General features: G+C 40.1%; 1 protein-coding gene across 2 annotated transcripts in view; it reads left to right on the top strand.

Annotated features, from left to right (window-relative positions):
• The window catches only part of SAMSN1 (SAM domain, SH3 domain and nuclear localization signals 1), an 83,040-nt gene that overhangs the window by 46,208 nt on the left and 12,338 nt on the right, over positions 1-24,494 (top strand). The window contains exons 1-5 of one of the 2 annotated variants that reach the window (XM_005489250.3): positions 2,025-2,207; positions 18,366-18,437; positions 19,025-19,180; positions 21,125-21,245; positions 22,549-22,700. In XM_005489250.3, coding sequence (XP_005489307.2) covers positions 2,151-2,207; positions 18,366-18,437; positions 19,025-19,180; positions 21,125-21,245; positions 22,549-22,700 — 558 coding nt within the window. In that variant the 5' untranslated portion in view covers positions 2,025-2,150. Of the gene's footprint in view, positions 1-2,024; positions 2,208-18,365; positions 18,438-19,024; positions 19,181-21,124; positions 21,246-22,548; positions 22,701-24,494 lie in introns of those variants that run through there. The other variant, XM_026794861.2, reaches the window with a different exon arrangement.

Below are 24,494 nucleotides of genomic sequence, written 5' to 3'. Positions count from 1 at the left end.
TGGGTACTATATCTCTTGAAATAGCCTCTTTCTTCCTGTTTAACAATAAATATTCTACAGAAAGGAAGCTCATATATTACTCTTCAGATGAGTTCCCATTTTATTAATCATGAAGATTTTAACAGTGGCCTGAGACAGGAAATCACAGTCTAATGATCAGGAGAGTCTGATTTAATCCTCACGTTTGGATCAGATTAAAAAGAAAACCAATATACTGCAATGTAAATCTATGGAGATAATAATCAAGTTTAATTACTATTAAACATACATGCAGCTTTTGTAATAACTTATGGTCCTACTGAATTACTGAAGCTGATTAAATATCCATGGCAAAACCTCCTTCTGCTTAGAAACTTAAACTGATGTTTCAGGTGATCTTTTCAAATATAGGGAAAAAATATCTCTGAGCAAACCATTATTATAAATTAATTTATTAGTAATAATCTCAATAATTAGGAACTCTAATGGATATGTTTTCAATAATAAAACCCTCACATTCAACTTCGGTTTAAATTAGTATTGTTCTGATTAAAATGTGAAGTGAAGCTTCATGTGCTGAGGTTCAAAACACTCCACTGCAGCCCACTAACCCAGAGATTTTTGGGCCTATATTTGACAAAATTTCAGTACCTTAACCCCAGTTCCTCCTCCGCTTCTTACCAATCCCCGTCTTAGAGGACCTGGAAAGGAAAACCTCATAATACCATTAGTGTATAACAATAATTCCTTCATCAGTCAGTCTCAGTCCATCCAGCTGCCCATCCTTTAGAACCCAAAAAATCCTCCAAAACTTCTTTTAAGCATTTAAAGAGAAGTCCAAATAGCAAGTCAAAAAGGGAATTCATCTGATGAACATATCTTATCCCTCCTTGGAATATTCATATAATAGAAGAGTAGTTTAAAAATAGCTTTTATTTATGCCAAAATTTTGCATTTAGGCTGCTTAGAAAAAGACAATTTTGAAAAAATAACAAAATTTTGGGAAAAAATTTACCAAAGCTTTTTTTCTTGACAGTTACTCTTGAACTTTTTTTTTTTTTTGCAACTTACTAAGGTAATTCTTTTACATATGCAGTAATATTTAATTAGGATTTAATTGAAGCTCTGTGAGGACCCTGAAAATTTGGGGTTTGAAACTGAGAATTTGCCTCCGTTGCTCAGCAAAATGTTGGGAATATTTAATAGTTTCAAGGTTGGCGGCCTATGATTCACAACAAATAAGTTTTACTAAGGATGCTTAAGACTTGTTTTCTTCTCTAAGATAAAAAAAAATCAAGCAAAATGACACAGGAATTTAGGCTCTTTTAATAGCTCCATTTTATTTTAGCTTTTGGGCTGGTTTCCAAGACGTTGTAGAGGATATCTGTCATTTTCCTCAGCCTTTGTTTAAAGTCTGCTGTAAGACTTGCCTTTTCTCCCAGTGACTTTTTCAGTGAATCAAGGAAAATGGAGGACTGAAAAGTGCTGTTTCAGGGCGTCTCAGTTCTGTGATGAATGGCAAAAAAATTATTCCACCATGCAAAAGAAAAAAATGGCTTTAGATAATTCCCTTCTCTACCAAACAGCAACCTTTAATCTCATTTCTTTTATTGAATTGCTGGAGAGCCAAGAGAGGAATGGAGAAGTTAGGGGCCAATTACACCCACAGTGTAGCTCACATCTGGTATCAATAATAGTTGATGTTATTGTTCTTGGTCGTCTGAATATCAGCCCACCTTCTTCACACACAAGTCCCAGCGCTGGTGGAAATAAATGTGCACTTAGTGCCATAAGGCTAGGGAGAGAAAAATTGAGAGAGGAAAAGAAAATTTTTTTCTTGAAGTTGTCCAAAATCTTACTAAGGGCTGGTGGTGACACACAGATAAGTTTTAAAGCATTTCTACTTTGACCCCTGCCCTAATTTTCAACTCCTGTCCTTGGTGCACCTCTCTCTTTCTTGTCCCCGTCACTTCCTCCCTTCCTTCCTCACCCCCTCCCCAAAGGAAGGACTCAGTTTGCTGCCCCATGCCACAAGGCAGCCCAGTGAAGTCACATCCTGGTAGAATAAGGAACTGCATAACCCATGCACACATCCGGAGTGCCTTCCCTTGCACTCACTTTGGTCACAAATTCAGAGCAGTTGCACGTCCAGTGGATTAACTGAGTTAAACATGCTGAAGAGAAAACCATCTAATGCATCTGAGAAGGAGAAAAGCCAAAAACCAAAGGTAAGAATGTCATGGTTTTGTTGCTAATTAATAATAGTAGCAGGAATTAACAGTTTTTAATGTGAGGGTTTCCTCTTAAATCCTAGCTTCAGGATTTTCTTATGTGCTTGCAAGTATCTCGGTGCTATAATCTCAGGAATCTGTCTGCATATACTCACTTTATAATAGTAAAGGTGCAATTCAAGGAATCATCATTGTGAAGCTGCTATAGCTGTGCTAATGGATTCCAGTGCTGGACTTTGTCTGTAGTTTTATGCTCTGCATCGGTCTTTTAGATGGGCATCCAAAATCCCCTCTCTCCATTTCATCTGTGATAAACCAATGATGTCCCAGAAAGGAGTGTGAGAATCAGTGAAGAATCAGTGAAGAATTAGAAAATCTATTAATTTTGTCCCTTATTTTAATAAATTTGCTTTTGCATCACCATAACCACAGGAGAAGAGGGTACTTGGCAGTCAGTGCTTGTCATCTTAATTTCTCTGGGAATCATTAAAATATCAGCCGGAAAGAAATACTCTAAGCAAACTGACAACGTGCTACACTGGACACTTTCCACAATCTGGAATTGTAAGAAAGGAAGTGAGAGTTCTGCAAGATGCATAAGGATGTGTCCAATGCTGGAAATTTCTTTCCAGTCTCTGCACTGGATTGAGTGCAAAATGACCTCTGTGCATTGTATTGTACAAGTATTGTAGAGTATTGCAAGTCTGCAATGCAACAGCTACTGCTCAACCTGAGTACTTCACCCTCCATTTCTGCCTCATTTATCAGTGATGAAAATTTAACATAGAGATTAGAAAACTCTTTTAGTATTTCTCTGCTTTCAACTGTTGTTTCCCAATTTACTGATCCTCTTTCTCATTGTTTGGGAATAGACCTCCCTCAGTGACTTCTGTGTCCTAAGAGATTACTGCAGACACTGTTTCAGCAAGGAGGTCTTCTGATTTCACACAGCATTGGCTTTTGTAGACTGTGCTTGCAATCTTAGACCATGACTCATTAACAGTTAGAATTAATGGCTTTTTCAATGGATTTGAAGTGATTTGATACTATTTTCCCCCACATTTTAATTTTTTTAAGCATTGCACTGGTTGTCTTGGTATGCATTTTTTTCTGCTTATTCATAATATTGTGTTTTAATGGCAGGGAAGAATTATAATTAATACCTAATTACATTATCTATTAAACAAGAAATGACCATGAAAGCCTCTGGGAATGGGCTTTGTTTCCCTCTCCTTAAAATTTTGAAAATTTTAAAGAGAGGGAAACAAAGCCCATTCCAGCCGAGTTTTGGCCACTCTCCTCTTCCAAAATAAGGCATTCCTTAACAATAGTCTGATTTTTATTTCTAAAGGCCCACTTTTGTACAGAACTGTGTACACTTTTCAAAAGGGGAATGCCTTTGCTGGACGTGCTGCTCACGATCAGGGCAGGGGGGCAGACAGCCCCACGTTGCACAGAACAGGAATCTTTGTTTGTAGCACATTTCAAAACTCGTCCCAGGGAAGCAACGTAAATACTCAAGTTGCTTAATGCTGGGTTGGGTAAGATGGGGCACAAGTCCTCACCTCTTGGAGAAGTTACAGCATTTCACAAGTGACCTCTGTGGGTCATGTCCTGGCTGGCCCTGCTCTGTGCTGGCCACATCTGGTCCCTCCTCATGCTCACACGGCACTATGCTCCCACCATTGCCACTGGGCAAATCCTGGGCTATCTCACCTTGCCTTTAGGCCGCCGAGACATCCCAGTGTCTCCAGCACATCCACACAGACCTGTGGGACAGCCACAAGGCCTGGTTTTCATTTTAAATGAAAATCAGGTTTGCAGCCTTAGACTCTCAAAGGGGACACCAAAAAGATCTTTTTAGGTAATTGAATCTTATCCATGGTGACCACTTGTCTTTATCACAACTGTACAAATTTTTGTGTGTTAATTAGAGTGTTTCACCAATATTTTCTTTTTAATCCTTTTGGTTTTATTATTTTCTAATGTGAAGAATACTGGCATGAATTGATGCCTTTTGATAAAGATGAATGAATATCACAGAAGGCCAGTGTTAAATCCTTTCTCAAGGTTTTTTTTTATACTGCTGCCGCTGTATAAAACCCCTCATGGAGGTGGGAAATTCAATGACCAATGCAAGAGTAATTCAGGTTCAATATCTCACTGTTCACTATGTGCAATGCAGTTGCCTTATTTATTATTGTGGTGCTAAGGGACTTCTGCAGATGTGTTAGATGCTGCATAGACAAAAATCTATTTTAATGCTCTCTGTGTACACTATGAAAAAGTTAATCTCTGCCACAAAAGAATAGTTTTGCAGGGTTTTTTTGCCATTCAGCAAGATTTCAGTAGTGCTGCAGCCATGCTAATAACTTCTTTCAATGTCTGGAAGCTCTTGTGTATTCATGGATATGCATATAACTACTGAATGCATTTATATAAATAAACATTCATTGTTAGGCAAAAAGACATCTAAACCAGGTGTAATTTCAGAGAAAACTGGGAGAGAAATGAGAGAGAAATGCATTCAAAAGAAATGTGGAAGAATTCTGATCCTTTGCAAATGTTTATCATTGTAGCTGTTCATACTAGTGTACATTTATACCTTGTATAACAGCTTAGGAAGCTGAATTATAAAGGAAAAGTCTTAAGGGTTAAAAATACCCTGCTTAATATTGAGGAAATTCAACCAACTGAAGGGTTGAAGCTCTCTATTCCAAGCCTATCTGATGTAACCTATCTGTGTATCCAGGACCTTAAATGACTCTTAAAAAGTCGTGTAAGACACACAGAACGTGTGCATCTCCCATCCCTCCCTTCAGGGAGTCCTTGCCTGCCCTCCTTTCATTCCTGCCAGATGAGACAGGGCTTGGTTTGCACTGTGAGGCTGCTCAGAGCTGCAGAATTATGTGTGGGCAGGTGAGGTCAGCCAAAGTAGGTCTTGCACAAAGCCCTGAGGTCCATGGTCACGCTGATGGCTGGCTGGAGTGGCTCACTGTGGCTCCTGCATTCCTGGAGCCCGGCAGAGCAGGGAAAGGACACATGTCCTAGATGTGCTTCAGCTCTGGGTCTGTGCAGTCTGTCCCACCACCCCTCAGAGAGCTGGGGAGGAGAGCAGCTGGCTTGGAGGATGAAGGAAAGAGTCCTGAAATCACCTGGAGTTCAGCCTCTCTGAGCCTTATGATGTTGCAGATGTCAGTGCATCTGGGGAGTGGAATGAAGCAGATTTAGAATAACGGTAAGAAAAAAAACACTCTAACAAATTATACAGGTTCTAGTCTTCTCTTTGTACCCCCTTTAGGCAGCACCATGCACATAAAACCCCATTGAAGCACTTCATAGCTATTCTGCATTCCACTTTGCACTGTTTTACACATTTGTCCAGGTGCAAATAATCTGTAAAACATCCCTGCATTGTCTTGCCCACTTGCAAGCCCATGAAATGTGCTGGGCAGAACCTACTCCTTTCTCCCTCTCTCTCTCTCTCTCTCTCTCTCTCTCTCTCTCTCTCTCTCTTCCCCTTTCCTCTGGACACAGCAAACTTGAGAACTGCCTGATGATTCTTGGCTTCACTTCAACATGAAGCAAAGACGACTTTGTGCCATTTTTTCTGGCTTGAGTGAAGAAAGTCTTGTGTCATTATTCTACATGACAGCTGATCTATGTTTATGCTAAAGGTTTGAGACGTTTTTGTTTCCTTATTCTGCTTCCAAATGCACTTGGTGCTTTAAACTCAGCTTACTTCTGGTGTGTAGGACAATTCAGGGTCAATGCCTCTGCATTTCATTTAGGCAAAAAAGATGTCCAATCTTCTAATTAAATCAATATTTGCTTACTTAGGTGATAAACCATTATTTGTTTTTGGGGTTATGAGAAAAGAGTAGCAAATCCAACAGGAGGAAACATTTCAATATGCAAATTTGTTCCCTAGTACAGTTTCATACCAGTAATTTTACTTTTTATAAGCTTAAAATGAAACCCTGACATTGCTGAAATCAATGCACATTTTTGCCATATTCTTGAGGCCAGAATTTCACCTTTTTGTATTTTTTTCACAAAAGCCTGATCCTGATTCTGACTTAAATGAATAAATTAGCTGTGATCCCATTGATTTCAGCAGAATTATCCTAGTAAAATTTATTGCTTGCCTAGGAGTTTGGAGCCTGTAATGCAGACAGATGCTATAAGCAAGTTTTTGGTGCTGCTTTTGTCTCAGATGGTGGCTCATGCCTCTCCAATGGGGAATACTTATGAAAGAAAAGGAAATAGGTACAGCAAACCTAAACACCAAAAATAATTTGAGACGTAATTAGAACTTCTGTAGGACAAGATCTGCAGTGAGGAGATTGCTCAGTGTTAATGAATATTAACTAGGATTTATCCTTGAGTGGGGAAAGCTGAAGGTTTTAATTTTATTTCAAAGGTAAAGACTGGTAGAGTTATGAAGTTTTACATTCTTTTCTTTCCCCCTGAAATTTCAAGTGCATAATAAACGAGCCAGTGCTAATGTCACAGACGCTAATTTTCACAACCATGACTGAAGTGATGTTGGTTTCCATTTGCATTTCATTCTAACAATGATGAGAGGTGATGAGTTGATGATAAGCTGTTTTCACCGCACTGCCCGCTGTGCAAATTTATGCTTATAGGCAAAGATGACACATAGTTCTGTCATTAAAGGGCTTTAGTGCATTGCCTCTTGAGCAAAGACTGTTTGTCAAAATCCATTTGAACTCTGGTAAATAAGCAGGAGCAGATGACAACATCTGGGAAGTATTTTTAAGAACCTGGTTTATGCTGTAAATACCTGTGGGCCTTTAGTGGGGGGGTTCAGAGAAAAATAATGATACTTGTAAAAACCATGTGTGTGGAGATGGGGAAAGGAGGGATTGCAGGTGACACTTCAGAAGGTGTTTTCTGTCTCCCTTAGGCTTCATAAAGTACTGGAACAAGGTTAGAGTGAACCTTTGGTTATTTCCCTTGTGTGAGTGGGCGGTTCTACAATCATCTCACTGCTTCTCTGACTTCTGCTATTTTTTCTTTATTTATATTATCATCATGCTTCACAGTCTTCAGCTAATTATTCTTTATTTTCATGAGCAGCTTCAGAAAGTTGTGTCTTAACGTATATGTTAACATATCTCTTCTAGAGAGCTATTGAAATTTGAGGAATTTTGTTTGCCCAGCAGGAAGTAAAGGTCCAGAGTGTTTGTGGGGAAAAAGCAGTGATCTCTCACCTGGCCCTTGGCAGGAGGCTGATTAGCATGACCAGACTCCCCATTTTGATCAAGACATACTCTCAAAACTCTTGGCTAGCTTTTGTTACAATGGAAAAATTATATCTGTGGCCTGTTCCACTACTGATTTATTTTGTGTGTTCCCTTGATTAAGCATCTTTTGACATTTTTGTCAACTTTGCACAATACTCATTTAATTTGTTTTTCTTCCCTGTCTTGGTTTCCTTCACTGGCCAGGCTTAATCCTTAAGAGCAGAATATTTTAAAACGAGTGAGAGCAACCTTCTGATGGGAATATTTACACATTAATATTCATTTTGCTTACAGTAACAAATCCAGGGTTTTGTTTGTTTTCTTAAGCAAGTAGGAACATTTCAAAAAGTCTGCCTGAACCACCTTATCCAGGCATTTTTAGAAACCAGACTATCAGCCACAGCATTTATAACTGTGCTCTCTGACAAATAACGTAACACAACTACCAAGGTGACACAAATCAGCATTAGATGCCTCCTAATGCTTTAAGAGTTGTTTAAGAGCAGTTGACTTACTTACTGTGTTTCTAGGAAAACCCAAATACCCCAAAGTAAACATTGGTTAGGATACCTGTCATTGCTGGGGAAAAAGCAATAAAAATGTACGGGCAGGACTGGCAGAGGATGTGGCTTACAGTTTCCTGTACCTCCATATTCATCTAGTAATCTATGTCACAGCATAAATTCAGACAAAAGCTGCTATAAAGCCATCACTTGGCAGCTGTAAAGGCACTTTCTGGGCGGCCACAAACACTTCAGCCAAAAGAATCAATCCCTTGCTATGTGGGTAGAACCTGCTGGGAATACCCACTCCTGAGAAAGGGGAAAAAAGTCTTCCGGGTCTCTGTAATCACAATATTCCTTCAGCTTTCTCTTCTGAAAGGCTGCAACAAAGAGTTACTCCAGTTGTTAGAAGCAGTTATACTCTGTTCCACAGATTGGCAGTGTCAGTGGTTTTGCTCAACACTTGCTGCTTGGCACCAGGCTACAGGTTACATATGCTCAGAATATTTAGCAAATCATATATCCTTGAAACCATCCTAATGGAAAACCTTGTTTCATGAATCAGAGGTGTGTTGTATGCCTGTTGTTATTCCACAGGAAGATGAATGATCACTTATCTTTTTTTTAAGTGAAATCTCCTCTCTATTCATGCTTACTCTAACCCTTGTAGGTTTGTAAAAAAATTTATTCCACTTAGAGTGCACCCAAGAGCATGTTCTTGCTATTTTTTTTTTAAACCTGAGAGTGAAATTCCAGCCTGTGGAAGTTTGGAGACTTCTTCAGGGAAGCTGCTTCTTTGACTCTGCACAGTATATACTTTTCTGCTACTTTTCCTCTCCATACTTTTTTTAGTTTATTCCATGGATACACAGAAATCTGGATAATGACTTCACCTGTACCGAATCTTCAGGCTGCTTAATTGCCAGTCATAACATCTTCTGGCTCCTTTCTGGAAAGCTGAACTTCAAAAGCAAAGGGTCTTCTATCTCATCACCCAGCACTGAAGCTGACAACATTTCTCTGGCAACAAGCTCCAGTGACCTGCTGGTTTGCACCATTATGGTCTTCTGGGAGGAGTAAAAGGACTTCTTTTAGTCCTTTTCCTACCCTTCTTTGTCTTCATCTCTTTTAGCATCTTCACAAGAACAGCCATGTAACCTAACACTGCTGAACTTGATTTCCATGAGGTGCTGAATGGTCGCTTGCTTGAGAGCTGTAAGAAGTGAGAGTTCCCCTTCTTGTCCATGCTGACCTGATGTGGTAGCTTTGGTAGGTTTGCTGTTCTTCCAGGTATGTTGAAGGACAAGTGGGACATGAGTCCCTGAATACTGGAGTACTTGGCTTTAGGTTTTTCTGCAGTGCTCCTCATGGCTTCCTTCGGGAGACGATAAACACCAGAGGAGTTCTGCTCCACCAGAAAACATGCTGCAGTTTTGTGTCTTCCCTCTACCATTATGTTTGAGATGGAGGTGGAGATGTGTCACTGACAGGGTGCAGCCATGAGACAAAGAAATCAGCTTCACTTAGTGACAGCACAGCCCAAAGCAGATGTGTGAGGAGGGGACAGCAGTGGCCGAGCCAGCTGAGCGAGCTCACGTGGCTTCCCTGCTGCCTGCACCTGTGCAAAGTGTTGCTCAGTTCTGCTGCTCCTCAATGGTTTCACTGGCCACAGCTGGGCTGGTTTGCTCTTGCATTTCTGTCTCTCTGCCTCCTTCTTTAAGATCAGATATAATGTTGAAAAACCACTTCAAAAAGCTGAAAAGGGGACGTGGTTCACTGATGGTTAGAGCCGCTCAGAAGCTGTGGAGAGGTTGCATGAAATGACTGATGGTGGTAGAGCAGCCATCCAGCTCTAGCACAAACACGCGGCAGGATTCTTCTGATGTTGATTACTGGCATGTTTACATCTTTTTCTTCCTGTCTCTGTAATGATGTTTGCATTTGCTTGACTAATATATCTTGGTAATTGTGGTAAACTGTTTGAAAATATCTTTGTGTTTGTGATTTTAGCCAATATCTGAAGGAATGGAAAGAGGCAACATCTTGCTAAAATAATGTAGTTGGTAGAGTTCCGTTTGCAGTGATATGGCTAATTTCAGTAGGATTTGGAGTATGTCCTTAAATCTGGGGTTCAAAGATCACCTCAAAGCCCTCACTGGTGTCGCTGCCTCAGGAGCAGCACTTTACTGGTGTCTCCACTACGTGTGGTTCTCGTGGAAGCTGCTGGAGCAGGGGAGGGGGAAAATGCTCAGTCTCACTCTTCTCATGTGTCAGAATGAAAACACACTTTAGGCATCTGGTACAATTGTTTTTCATGAAATGAAGCTGTAGTTTTTCCACTGAGCTGTGATCACAACAACTCATGCCACAGAGATAATCAAATGGAGAGAGGGGAATACATATGCTCTTACTGGTACCCCAGTGAGCTGTTGGTTGTATTCATTCCTTTTCTGGAATGACCTGAACAGAATCAGAATGATATCTTCAGATATCTATCAGAATTCAGGTATCTTCAGATATCTTAGATATCTTAAGATATCTAAATTCCTAGATTCTTTTTCCCTAGGATTTCAAATACAGAGCTTGCACTACAAAGCAAACATGGAATTTAATGCATTATAACTTGTGCTCTAAGAAGGATTCTTACACACTCCCAAATCATATGGAAACCCTGAGCTGCCAACCTTCTTTCAGCTTCCATACAAAACCAAGAGCTTGCTGAACTTATAAGTTCAAAAGTCCCAGGAGCATATTTAGGGTTCCCAGGCATAAATTCTGTAAGCATGTCCAGTTTTTGAAGCCTGAGAAGCTGCAATGAAGTGCCATGTGTGCTTTCTTTAACTGGACAGTAAGGATAACTTTGGCCTGTTGATGACAGCAAGCCAATATTGGAACACAGCCATTAGACAAGGGAGGACCCAAGAAAAAGCAAAAATGGTGACCCTAGTTTACATTTCAAAGGAGTCAAAAGTTAACCCACTCTAATGAACCTAGTATTTTATTTCTTTGTTGCTTTTTTTGCTTTGTTTTCCAATATAAAAATGATTTAAATAAATGGACAGATAGATCTGATGAAGCACTCAAATTCACAGTGACTGATGATAGATACTGCACTGAATTTTGCTTCTCTACTGTAGTGCATCTCCATTAAGGCAATTTCAGCTAATCTCACTATGGATTCATTAATCAAGTGTAGTCAGGATGTCTGAAGGGAGATAATGAGGGGGGAAAATGGCCTATTGTTTGGATCTTATTCTTCAGCTAGTTATTTTGTTTATCATGTCCCATAATATTTGTACCCCCATAAATAAGTTCCAGTTGCAATTAATTATCATAGCAGATGACTGGGACACCTTTACTTACAAATTCAAAATCATTCCATAATAGATCAATTAAATTTGGGCTCTCTTTACATCACATGCCTATACAGTATCAGTTAGCAGTGAAATGGAAACAAGGTGGACTGGTGGTTTTTAAAATTTCCTCCCTTTATCCAAAGCTGCAAGCATCCACAGAGATAAAGTCCCTAATCCCACATCTTTTTCTCTAAGCACTAATATCCTGCAGCATCAGCAGTCCTTAGTGTCTTCCAAAATTTCTCCTCTAAAATGCCCAAGAAAAGATTTGTTCATTTTTTACTTACTTTTTACTCATTTAGGATTACATACTGTATATCTGCCCCACATAAAGCTGTCACTATATTACTTTTAAAAAAAAGAAAAAAGTTGAGGTTCTAAGAGCCCGGTGGGTTTGGAGACTGCTGAAGATGGGAATGTTTATAAGCTCTGTGATATTAACTGCAGCACTCAACCTCAGGTGACATAAAGCATGCAAAAAAGAACTTTCTGTCAGTTTTATTATTTCTAAAAAGGTTCCCCTTGAAAGAGAAGAGTGACCTTGCTCTGCTGAGCTGACATATGCCACTGAATTAATGGCTGGGCTTTGCTGTAGGGAAGCTTGCAGAAACATTACAACTCCAATGGCTGAGTTTGCTGCGAACATTAATCAGGGGAACCAAGATGATGTATCAAACGCTCATTTAAAAGTAATAAAAACTAACTCTCTTTCTGGCCCCCTCCCCCAAGTTCCTTAGAATTGGCTTATTGTTGGTCATTACCTGTTGTCAAGGGTAAGGCTGGAGTAGGGCAGTGAAATTCGTGTAAGGGCTTTCTGAAGTTTGCTTACTCTTCAGAAAAAGAACAAACGAGCTTTTGGGACGGTCACACTTGACCGTGGCTTAGAGGTTATTTTTTTAATCTTGTTTTCATCTGGAAGGTCGTTTGAAGGAACACCTTTCACTGAACAGCCACATTCCCACCTCCTCTGCCAGTGCATGCTGGGTGCCCACTTGTGGGTGTGCTGGCCAGGCCTGGGGGTCCCTGCAAAACTGAACCTTTGGGGCTGGATTCTTCTCAGCCCCTCTTCAGGCAAATGTGTTTTTGTCTTTATTTAGTCAAACATGCTTGTGAGTAATTTCTCTCACACAGGAAATCCAGCAAAACCCTGCAAGGTCAGGACCTAGATAACACACAGCATTATTAAAATCATGCTGTTTAAGTAAGCTGGGAAAGGACTTTAATTGAAGCTGCTAGGTGATTTGGTTTTAAAATGTGAGAATTCGTCTGTGAATTCAGCGGGTTTGAAGAGGAGGAAGTTTCAGGAGAGGAAAGATGTTGGTATTTAAGGGATTAAAGATCAAAGTATGCAATGCTTATGTAGTGTTTAACCAGCCTTTACTCAGGCAGTGCTCCCCTCCACTGCAGTGATGGTTTTGTGGAGGGTAGATTTCAAGGCTCATCCCTCGGTCTTTCTGCCCATGTGTAAATGAAGGGTAGAAAAAGGATAGCAGGGAGGTGGAAGTGCACATCATGCCAAATCCTTAGCTGTCATTTTCATAGCTCCTCTGAGTTTGTCACACATCCTTAGCCTTCTTTTAAAGTAATTTTCTTTTCATGGTTTTGTGTGCCACTGAAAGTCACTTTTAATTAAATGTCATATAAATAATAAAGTCTTAATTACATAATTATTGCAAATACCTGTGTGCACACTCCCAGAATTGGACAGACTGCCAGAAGAGCACTTGGAGTGACTTTTCTCATTGGGAACTGAGAGTGCTCTGCAGGAACAATGGTGCTCAAAACTCAGGGTCAATGTGCATTTAAAGAAAGTGGAGTCAGGTTCCTCCCCCCCTTGCAGATTTTGCAATACTCACTTGCACAAAACTTTCTGAGTGTTAAGACTGGCATTTCCTAAATTGCTTCCTTATTTAGTCCCTCACAAAGATGTTTAATCAACACAGCACTTTTTATTTTTTGCCAGAGCAAACTGCCTCTTTGCTCAGATGTCCTACATGGCTTCCCCTTCCAGGAGAAGACTTTACAGACCTTGCAAAAAATCCCAGCCTCGTTTAACTTCAGGAACAGCAGCTCTGCCCTTCTCTCAGCTGCCCCAGTGCCTGCCCAGGGCAAGGTGCCCCTGGAAGAACTGGAGACTGGTTTTTAGTGGTGACCCTGACTGGGTTATTGGGAACTCTGTGCCTGGTGTCAGCAGGGAGTCAGGGCTGAGAGACAGAGGCTGGTACCACTTAGAGGCACTGATAAAACAGCTGCTCCGTGTTTACTTTGGAGAGTGCAGTTTGTTCACCTGAAGGAGTGTTAGTTATGATTAACTCATTTTTTAAATTCAGCTTTTCTTTTCCAGTGCTTTTCCACTGTTAAAATTGGGGTGTTTGATCTGAGGCTTGGTGGCGGCAGTTCTGTTCAAGGTCCACTTTGCTCCCCTCTCTCCCGCACCTCCATGCAGCTACTGAACACCAGGCCATGATAACAACCAGCCTTTTATAGAGTCATTTTTAAGCCAGTTAAAAATGCCATTTCAGTAGATTGCTCTATTTGAGTTAGCAGGAACAAGCTGTATCTTTTTTATTGCTTTTGACTGGTGAAGTGCAAGGTTTAGGCCGTGTTTCATGTAGGCTATAAAGTTATATTAATGTGTTGGTTAGTGGTCAGAAGTTCTGTATGTGTAACTAATGTGTAAATAGGAAAAATTCCCTGTGGTACAGAGGTCATGATGCTTTCTCTTTTGTTGCTTCCCTTACCCTTTGGAGAGTCACTTAATCTTTTATGTAAATTCTCATTCTTCATACAGAAGTGAGGATTTTTTTGGTGGTGTTTGGTTTGTGGGGTTTTTTTCCCACAGAACATCCAAAAAGCTATAAATTGCTGTCTTGCCATCTGGGAAAGTAGGAGACAATTCTTTTGATTATCTATGCAAGAAGATAAGCTAGCAGAGTGGAAATATTCATCCCTACTCAGTAACTCTTTCATTCTCAGAGTGGTCTCCTCCTTCTGAAGGGACGAGAACCATCAGGGAATAGAACAAATGAATCAAATCCCGATCTCCACTTATCTCCATCAATCAGAGCAGCAAGAACAGGCTGTTCTCCTGAGGGCTGCTGGATCTGCTCTCAAAAAAGAGGGAAGAAGACAAGTGTCTGTGGCAGGCAAGGAAATTGAGCAACATGCTGAGCTCCCTTTTTGTTACTTCCAGTGTCCACGTTTGCCCCTGTACAGCTTGCATGGTTTGGGTAGTCTAAGAATGAATGGAAGCTAAAAATTAAAATGCATGGGGGAATTTGAAGAGATTTACTTGTGTGAGAGGGTCAGTACAAAGCCTTTGACACATGCAGGATTTAAAAGATATTTTGAATAGGACTTGAAGCAAAATATAATGGGCCAGAATTTATGACAGCAGGCAACCACATTGCTGAGCGGTGTGAATTGTCCACAGAAAAATATGGGATGAATATCTCCCATAATGATTATTTATCAGGATAACGGCAGTTTTGGCTCAAAGGTTGTTTTTAGACACAGGGAAGCTCTGACTGGTTTGTCACAGACAAGAACTTACTTCTCCTATATGTCCTACAAGGGAAGGATCTTTCATAACAGAAAGACATGGATTGCAGAACCTGTTGTTGTCCTACTATTTGCATACCGTACCATATTATTTTCTAGGGAAAATGATAGGCTATTTACAGTCAAGCCAGACAATCAACTGCAGACTGTCCAAATTAAAATAAACAACAATTACATAGCACTTATCCCTTTAAAAGGGTTATTTAAAGTCCTGGATTTCAGGGAATAAATGATATAGGAGAAGGAAGAAGGTTTTCAAATACTGAAAAGTGTCTTTGATTTTTTCTATTATGTTAGTTTGGAATACTGAGCGGGAAGAGATGAAAGTTAGTGCGTTGATTTATGGAAATTATTTGATCAGCCCTTGTGCGGGAAAACACAGTTGTTTCTCCCTCTGCCCATGCCTCCATTAGATTTTACTGAGCAAATTCATATTTGCTTAACATATCCCTGGGTAGCTCTTGCATGAATTGAGCCAGAAAAACCACTTAACTTTATAGGATGCTGAATCCTGGTATCAAAAGTCAATAGTGTATTTTCTCTTAGTAGCTTTGCATTTACTTTAAAAGCTTCCCTTCACCTGGAAATAAGGCCTGTCCATATCTTCACAAAGTAGGTGTTCCCTGACACTAATGCAGTGACTGACACTACTGAAAGTAATAGTCCCATTCCCTTTGCAGCCAGGAGCCCCTAAATCTGCTTTTCGTTATCAGTATAATGGGGTTGGATACATTTTTAAAAGGTGGTACCTTATTGATTACTTAATGGAAAAAGTTAGTGTAGAGAATTGCTGAAGCAGCCCTATTCAGTGCTCTCCAGTGCAGCAACACCATTATCTAGAACAGTGGAAATCATCCTGTAACCCTTATTAATATTTAATAAGTATGAAGCAGCATTGAAGTACACTACCAATAGCCCCAGGCTCCTGCACGCGTAGGATATAAGGTTGTTTCGAGGGTCAAAAAAGAATAACTGTGCTCAAGTGTTTATAGGTAAGACCAACACTAAACAATGTTTTCCCTCTTGTTCCCTTTAAACTATTTCCAGCACATCTGCACTTTAATATACACTTATTCCTACTAGACATATTGAAGTGTTGGAATGCAACAGAAAGGTCAGTGTATGTTTAGAGATTGCTGAGACAATTTTATACTTTCCCTTCCCAGTGTTGCTGTGAATCCCAGGCTCCCTTCTCCCTCCTGCTCTGTGCTGCAGGGCATATTTGGCTGGGCTCACAAGCTAGTCAAAGGTGTTAATCCTGTCTAATAGAACCATAATCCTCAGGGCTGTGTTTTTATATCATACTATTGAGCTAACCCCTTGTCACAGGATGTTCTTCATCTACTTAATAGCAAAGCTCTTTATGGGAATTTTAGATAAAATTAAATGTACAATTCAAATAGTAATTTTCAGTCCCACAATGTAAAAAAAAAACCAAAACAAATAAACCACAGTGTTTAGACAACAGAGATTTTACAATCAATAACAAATTATTTTTGTATTTTCTTTTTTATTTTCCCCTCAGTGAATAGTAAATGTCATTATAGTTGTCCAAAAATATTCACAAATCTGGGTCAGTTTCTTCAAATAACCTTTGGCTGGAAATATTTTTCAGGCTAGATGTCTCCAGAAATATAGGGCAGGGGGGGAAAGGAGGATGTTATTATTCTTTTAAGCTGCACTGCTTAGAATATGGAGCCAAAAAATGGGTAGGCTTTTCTCTTCCATCTGACTCTGCTCAGGCTCCCCTGCTTTGTCCACATTCATTTTTTTGGGGGGAGGTGGCAGAACTGATTAATAAATAAATTTAGGAAAACAGGGAAAATGATCAAGGAGGGATTCCTCCTTAACTTCTCAGGAAGCAGGTCCATGCCAGCACTAAGTGTGCTCCCAAAGCAGTCCTTTGCTGCTCCTCTTTGGTTGCCCAAAGGATGTTCCACCTCTGTTGCTCCTGAGGCTGCCTCATGACCATTCTTGCCTGGTGGAGAAGATTGGAACTCTGTAATAGGAAAGCTGGGAGCTCACAAGCCTTTTGTGAATTTCCTGGATTGACAGCAAAAGGAGAGAGCTGGAGACGCCAGGTGAAGAGTGCACAGTGCTTTAGAAATCTGGGGGAGATGAAAATATGACTCATGTGGCTGGGGGTGGGGGAAGGAAGCAATGGAACAAGGAACTACTTCGGCTGAAATCACATGGGCAAGGCAAAAGGATGAATAAGTACAGAAAAACTCTAGCCCAGATACTCTTAAATCACTTATTAAATCAGACAGAGTGCATTTATTTTGTGGTTTACTATTTTGTTCAGTGTCTTTTTCCTCCAGAGGGGATTTTGAAGACTCAGAAATAGACTGAGTTTATATTGCCTCATGTATAATAGAGAGCCCTGCTCAGGAACTCTCATACTGCATTAAAAATTTTCATTTAGTATGGAAGAGGGAAGTACTTAAAAAACCCAACCCATTCTAGATCCAGCTGTGAGTATTGGTGAAGACATAAAAACAAGCTCTTAAAGGCGCTGTAGAGTGGATAGATGTCCAAATTCTGGCTGTTTCTAGGGCCACACTTAAAGGGACTCCTGAGTTGGCATCAATGTGATTTTATGCATTTTGCCCTCATGGGCAGTGCAGTGTCAGGCAGCTCTGCATGTCTGACAGGTATTTCTGTATGACCCCACTCCTCAAAATCTGCTGTGCCACCTCCCTCCTTTCCATGCCATTTATCCACATGCAGAAAGAGTGAAAACTAGAAGGAAGGCAGAGCAATCCATTTGCTCTTAATGCACAACTCAGGTGATGCAGCTTTGTTAAGCCAAGTAATGCTGTAGCATGGCAGAAAATTGTACCCATCTACATTTAAAAATCAGAATTTCTAATAGTAAAATTGGTAAGAAAAGCAGAAGACTTGCCTGATTATGCTGTTACTTACTCCCTCTGCAATGTGTGCATTTTGGACAAGATGTATTCATAATCCTCAGCAGTCCTTTCTCATTCCTGATGGTAAAGAATCATAAATTTTCTTCCCAGCTGCAAAAATACATTGTATAAATTGCCGCAATTTACACCACCACAACCAAGTCTATTGCTTGTATCATATTTATGATGACAACTTTTTTTTTGAAACTCATAAACAAGTCTTTCTTACCTGCAAATAATGCATGGTTATTTACATACATAAGTAATGTGAAACAGATGTAGAAGAACTCATAATCATATCCATTACCTAATTAGTATTTGAAGCAGTATTGTTTCTCTGACTTATTTTTCTACCTCTGCCTGTACAGTCATAATTATTTTTTCCCCTACTTCACCTCATATTTTGTTTCTAGCTGGATGCAGCAGTTCATGGCCTGCTGATATGGGAGGGATTTTTAATGCCAACAGGTGGCTTGACAGTTTTTAAGTCTTAATAAGAGAACAAAGCAAAGCAGCAGCAGTGAGTCAAGGTTTGTCTTCTCTTCTTTTGCAGCGCACCAGCAGCTTTGGGAGCTTTGACCGCTTCAGGCACCACTCAATATCAAAGACAGATGATTCAGCTGAGGTCTGTAGAACACAAACTTTGAATTTCTGCAGTTCACTTTCCCATGACAGTTATGCAAAAACATTGGGAAACTCTTGTGTAAATTTTGCAGTGCTGAGAACTTTACTTGTATACCTGCATTTGTTTGGTGATTGAGGCCTTGACAAAAAAACCCAAGAGAATCACACCTAAACTTTGGCACTTTGATGTGAAAATAGAAAGAATTAAAAAAAAAAAAAAAGTGCATTTCACATTGGTGCATGCCCAAAGTAACCAGCACTTTAAAAGTAACCCACAGATATCTCACTTTTGTTTTCAAGACCTCTGCAAAAATTCCCTCAATTCTTATTGATATTAGGGACAATAAATAATGGGAAACAACATTACCTACAAAAAAATAGATTTTCTTTCTATCATTCATACATAGAGTATTGTGCTGCAAACCTGTTTAGGCACACAGTTTCCAAGGAAAATGGCCTTGACCGAATATTGTCATGCTAACTGTGTTAGTGTCCTTAATATTCTTAATATTTCCTGTAATTTCTGCTTCAGCTTGATGTGTTTTATTTTTGTGGTGAGTTATTGCTTACTTTTTGATTTTAAAACAGATATCTGAGCTGGAGACTATAAGTGACATTGGGGAAGCAGTACAAATCAAAGCAGCAAGCAATGGAGGAAGCCTGAGTAAGAAGATGAGAGCCATTTCACTTACCATGAGGAAAAAGATGGGCAAAAAATACATCAAGGCACTCTCTGAGGAGATGGTAAATACAGCCTAAGAGCCTTGTGTTTGTTAGAAATACATGTGAAGCAGTAAAAATATTATCTGCATTTTTTTCTGTTCATGTTTCAACTGTCCTCAGCTGTGACAAACCATAAACCCAGGGTAGCAACACATATTGAACTAAGCTAGATTTTGGTATGTACCTGCTCTTTCATGTGCATTTTTGTGTACACACAAATTACACAGTAAGGGCTCAAGAGTAATAAGAATTTAACTTCATTTAATTTTGCTTTTTCATTGAGGAACATTTGTATGAGCACAAAACCCCTCCTTATGTGGACAGAAAGGAGTATTGGTTGAGCCCTATCATCAGTCTGATGCTCAGTGTGTACAAAAATCTTCATTAAAAGAATTAATCTCCCAATAAAAGAATTATTTCTGAAGTCCACTTTGTAAAGGTCAGCCAGCATCCTAGAGAATTCCAGCTCATATGCCTTATCTCCTTTTACCTTATCTAATCTTAGCGGAACTATCTTTATTAAACATAAAAAACATAATCTTGCATATACTGAAAACCCTGTTTCCTCAGTACTTTGTGTCAGTAAGTTCCAAAATTTAAAACTTGAAAAAAAAAACTTGTCACATGTAACAATCCCCCAAAAGATCTATCTAGTCTGCATCCTATCTCACATGTCAATATAAGGTAAGTAAGGAAAATCAATGAGGAATGTCACAAATAGAAAATATTTTTTCACAGGATACTTTAAATGCCTTTTGGAGGACCTAGACAAGGATTTGTATTTCATTAGTTTAGTTTTCTTTTATTTTTCTTCCAAAGTGCTATCGATGATCTTTATATTATATTTTTATATTTCCTTTCTGCACATTTAAAGCAACAATTCCCATGACAGAAATTCAATGGATTATCTGGTTGGACACACATGTAGCATGATCTTCCTTCCTGCAGGAGATGATGACAATCAATACCAGCCTCCTGATTAATCTGTTATGCTGCTGGCTGCTGTAACAAGCACAATTCTTGTTGGAAACCAGTATAGTTCTTCATTTCAGTGCTCTGCCTGATATGTACCTGTATGGGTCTGTAATTCACACATGCACTGTCATTTTTTGCTTCATCATCTAACTGGTGAATAACTAATTTTTCCCCAAATACAATATGCTGAAGGAAGTTTCAGTTGCATCAGGTATCACATGCAACATGATAAATTCTACTGAAAAATCCTTCCTTTTAAAAGATCATCCCTATTTAATTTATCAGTTACATCGTCTCTAACTTAACTGTGACTGAAATATGGATCTTATTGTTCTGAACAGACTGTGACTCCTGAGGTGTGATTTATTGGGATAAACTCAAGGGGCCAATTTCATACACCATTAGACTTTGTGAGAGAAACATGTACCTGTTAATTCTGAAATGCCCTGGATTTTGAGGACAGGGTGAATGCTGGGCAGTGTGGTGAGCACGGCGCTGGAACACACCAGTGCCCCACGTGTGTGCAAGCTGTCCCCAGCCTGCCACAAGGAACCACCATCCTCCCAAGTTCAGTGCAAAACGCAGCTGTGCCAGCCAGCTCTTCACCACCTGCCTTCAGAGCTGAGCTTTGTATTTCCTTCTCTGAGACAAGCAGACAAAATCTTATCAGGCTGCCCACAAATTTTCCATTCCAAGCTGTCAGCTCTGCCATGGTGTGCTGCAGTCTTCCTTTGAGCAGGGAGGGGATGAAGTGAGGGGGGCAGAAACAAGAGGGAATTTCTCTAGGATCATAAAATATTAGGAGTGATTGTTGGGCATTGTTAGTACCAGGCATCAACTTCAAAAAATGTCTTCTCTCACAAAGAAGTTCTTAATAAAGTGCAATGATGAGCTAATCTCCAATGATGCTTTAAAACAACAACAAAAATTCTCTAAAATACATTTCTTGGGGGTTAACATTTGATTTTTTTTTTTTTTTTTGTGTTAAAGAATGAAGAGGGAAAAGAAGACAGTGATCCTGGTGGTGGAGCACACACTGAGAAGGTCTCCCTAAAAGCCAGTGACTCTTTGGAAAGTCTCTACAGTCTGAACAGTGGCCAGAGCTCATCTAGTAAGTACAAGACACCTATACTTCTTATTCAGTCACTGGATCAATATAGTTATTGCTTATGTCTGTGGAATCAGAGCTGGTGATCAAAAATGTGATGGTAGAGAGCTCTTCGTTCTGGCAGACAAAAGTGTAATTTGGTTAAATGGGTAGCAGCTAGTGTAAGTATACATCTATCCAGAAATAAGCTGAGTGTTTTTTAAGAGTGGAAATAATAAGTGAAGAAAAAAAATACCATTAATTATAGGGCATAACTCCACATTTTTGTGGAATTATCACTGTCTTAGTGCTGGGTTTGCAATCACTGGGTGCAGCCACACAATATGATGGGGGATGTGGGTCTCACCTGGCAGCTTTGGGACATGATGCAGAGAGACACAGCCCACCTGAAACCCACTGAAAACCCTCCCCCACCAGGGCAGCCTTGCTCAGAGGAGTCTCTGATGAGAAATGTGCCTCCACCTCTCTCTGTGTTGCCCTGCTGTGGATATTTGCTGGGTGGCAGGTCACAGATATCCCCGGTTACACTGCTGTGCCACCCTGCAGGCACTGCCTGAGCCCTGAGTGCAGCCTGGTGCTGCAGTCCAGACCATTTGCACTTAGAGTTAATCTGGCCCTGAGATGGAGCTGTGCACTTAAGCAATCACCTCAAACAAAACCATTTTTACGATCATTTTCTGTGACGTGATTTGTGAAAATCGTATATGGGAGTTTACTTCCAATACACTGCTGCTCTTATCTGAAAACATATTTGGATGGGATATTGCAGAGCTTGCTCACATTTGCTTGAATTACTCTGCTGATATTTTATTGCTCAACTTGGATAAAATGACAGGCAGAAATGTTGATAAGATTAAAATTTCTCTCTGCAATGCAGGTTCCTTTGATGTTTCAGCTAGCTCTGGAATGAAATAAAATAACTTCTACAGTACTTGTTTTCATTTCTCAGAATAAACAGGACAAGTTCAGCAGAATTAATTCCTTAAATTGCACTTTTAGGGTACATTTTATTAATCTGCAGAGGTAATATTTCAAAAAGTCTGTAAATAAAATGCATAGTCTATTAGTATCATCACCAGAAAAAGATTACTTTAGGGAAGATATTAATGAAAGATCTCCTACCCATTTTGTGCTGTCTCTTGTAGCATGATTTTTATTGAATGCAGTTATCCTGGAAGGTGTCAAACCCACACAGGGTATGCTCTGTCTGTGATTCTGTGGTATTGAACCCTTCCTTTGGGCTGCTGTGCAGAGCTGCCTGTGTGGGGATTTGGTGCAGGGGTGTCTCAAGCTGTTTCTCTCCCAGGTGGGGTGACCAGCTGCTCGGATGGCACCAGCAACAGGGACAGCCTCCGCCTGGACGACGAGGTGCCCTACAACGGCCCCTTCTGCGGCCGCGCCAAGGTGCACACCGACTTCACACCCAGCCCTTATGACACCGACTCGCTCAAAATCAAGGTAGGACAGCCACCAGGACTCCTTCTCTGCCACTAGCAATGCTAGGGACACCATATTTTACATCTAAATAATACATCTAATAATGAATTTTTACCTGCTCAAGCACGTGGAACACTCTAAAAGCAAGGCAGGTTTGGTTTCGCAATGCTCCTGTAAGGATTTAGTTCAGACCAGGCTGTAAAGCAAAGTGCTGCTAAGGCATCTGGAATGTGTGCTTTTTAAGGCATACATTCCAGGTAGGAATCCCTTCATGATATCTCCCTACCTACCCCAGCCTTCCCCAGAGTAAAATACATGTTGCTTCCAATACACATGGTCTGGAGTGAGAAAAAGTAAAATCTCATGGTAAAATCTCCTCAAGCTTTCCCAGTCATAACTAGGATATATACAAAGCTCAGTGGCACCCACTGCCTTTAATAAAAACAGCTTCCCTTTCCATTAAACTTTTCTTTAAGCCTATATTTGAGCTGTGAACCTTCTGGGGTTCGCCTGTCTCTGTGAACCTGTGACTGTGTGAGTGAAGAAGAAGACCAACAAACAGAGGCCCAGTTGAACATTACTTAAAAACCCCCAGCCCTTCAGACTCTTTCCTTCTTCACAGCTTCTTCATTTTGCCAAATCCTATATCTCACACAGACTCCCTCTCCTCCTCTCTAGCCTACATGAGAGCTGTTGCTCTGCTGGTACTCACAGTCTTCAGCACTTGCCCTCCACTTCCACCCACATCTAGGGCATTTCTTTTAATACAGTTTAACAGTTTTAACTATTTAACTGGTTGTGAAATGGCAAATATCTGCTGGCTCATAAATGTTTCTTTTTTTATTCATTAGGGTGGTGTGTTTTGGAATTATAAAATGATACTTAGGGTTGAAATCCCCTGGATTTATCACACAAAATTTCAGTACCCCGAATCTGAATTCAAAGTGCATCTGCAGCTTGGCTTGGAGCCACTGCCTAATCCTGACCTGCATCCACATCTGAAGCTCCTGAGCCTGCATGAGTTTGTAGAATACCATGTGCTTGTAGACCTTTAAATAAATGTTTGTTTAGTTTCCATTTCAAACATGCTCACAGCTCTGAGCCCCATGTTCTAACTAAACCAGGTCACCAGCTCACAATCAGTTTTGTACTTGGGTTTGTACAAAAACTAGGGTGACCACTTGACTTGCTGTTCCTTGACCAGACCAGAAAATATGTAAACTTTGGAGCTGGGGACACATCTAAACAAACTGAGTTTGATTTCTAACTTTGAAACAGAATCCCAAATGAAGCAGGCATTTGTTGGATAACTCTTCAAAGGCTTTCAGCATTTTTCTGTGATATGTGCCAAGAAGAGAGGGCTCATTTTTGAGGTCCTTGGAAGCAAATTGTGTAGGGTGCATGACTTTGTAAGAGCCTTTTTACTATGAGAATTACTCAGAATGACTGTTTTCCTGAGCTGAGACCTTGGTTCCCACAATGTGGCTGTGAACACCTTCACCAAAAAACCTCCTTGAAATGGCTGTGTTGTCACCTTTTTCAGCACTCATATTTGTTAGAGGAGTTAAATGTTCTTTATTGTCTTTGAGAAATGTAGACAGTGATTTTTCCTGTAAAATGGGTAGAAGTCCACCTTTCACATAGATCAACTATCTTATTTGGAGATCCTTGAGAGGCTAGATAATAAGATTATTCTGTAAATGCTATGGCACATATTTTGAAAATAACCTTACAGTCATCCCTTGCTTTTTGCCAAAACTATGCCCACTGCCCATCACAAAATTTAATTGCTGATGCAACCCTATCCCTTTTCAG

Source organism: Zonotrichia albicollis, chromosome 2 (assembly GCF_047830755.1).
Source record: "Zonotrichia albicollis isolate bZonAlb1 chromosome 2, bZonAlb1.hap1, whole genome shotgun sequence".
NCBI classification, from domain to species: Eukaryota; Metazoa; Chordata; class Aves; order Passeriformes; family Passerellidae; genus Zonotrichia; species Zonotrichia albicollis.
This window is presented reverse-complemented; position numbering and strand designations above follow the sequence as displayed.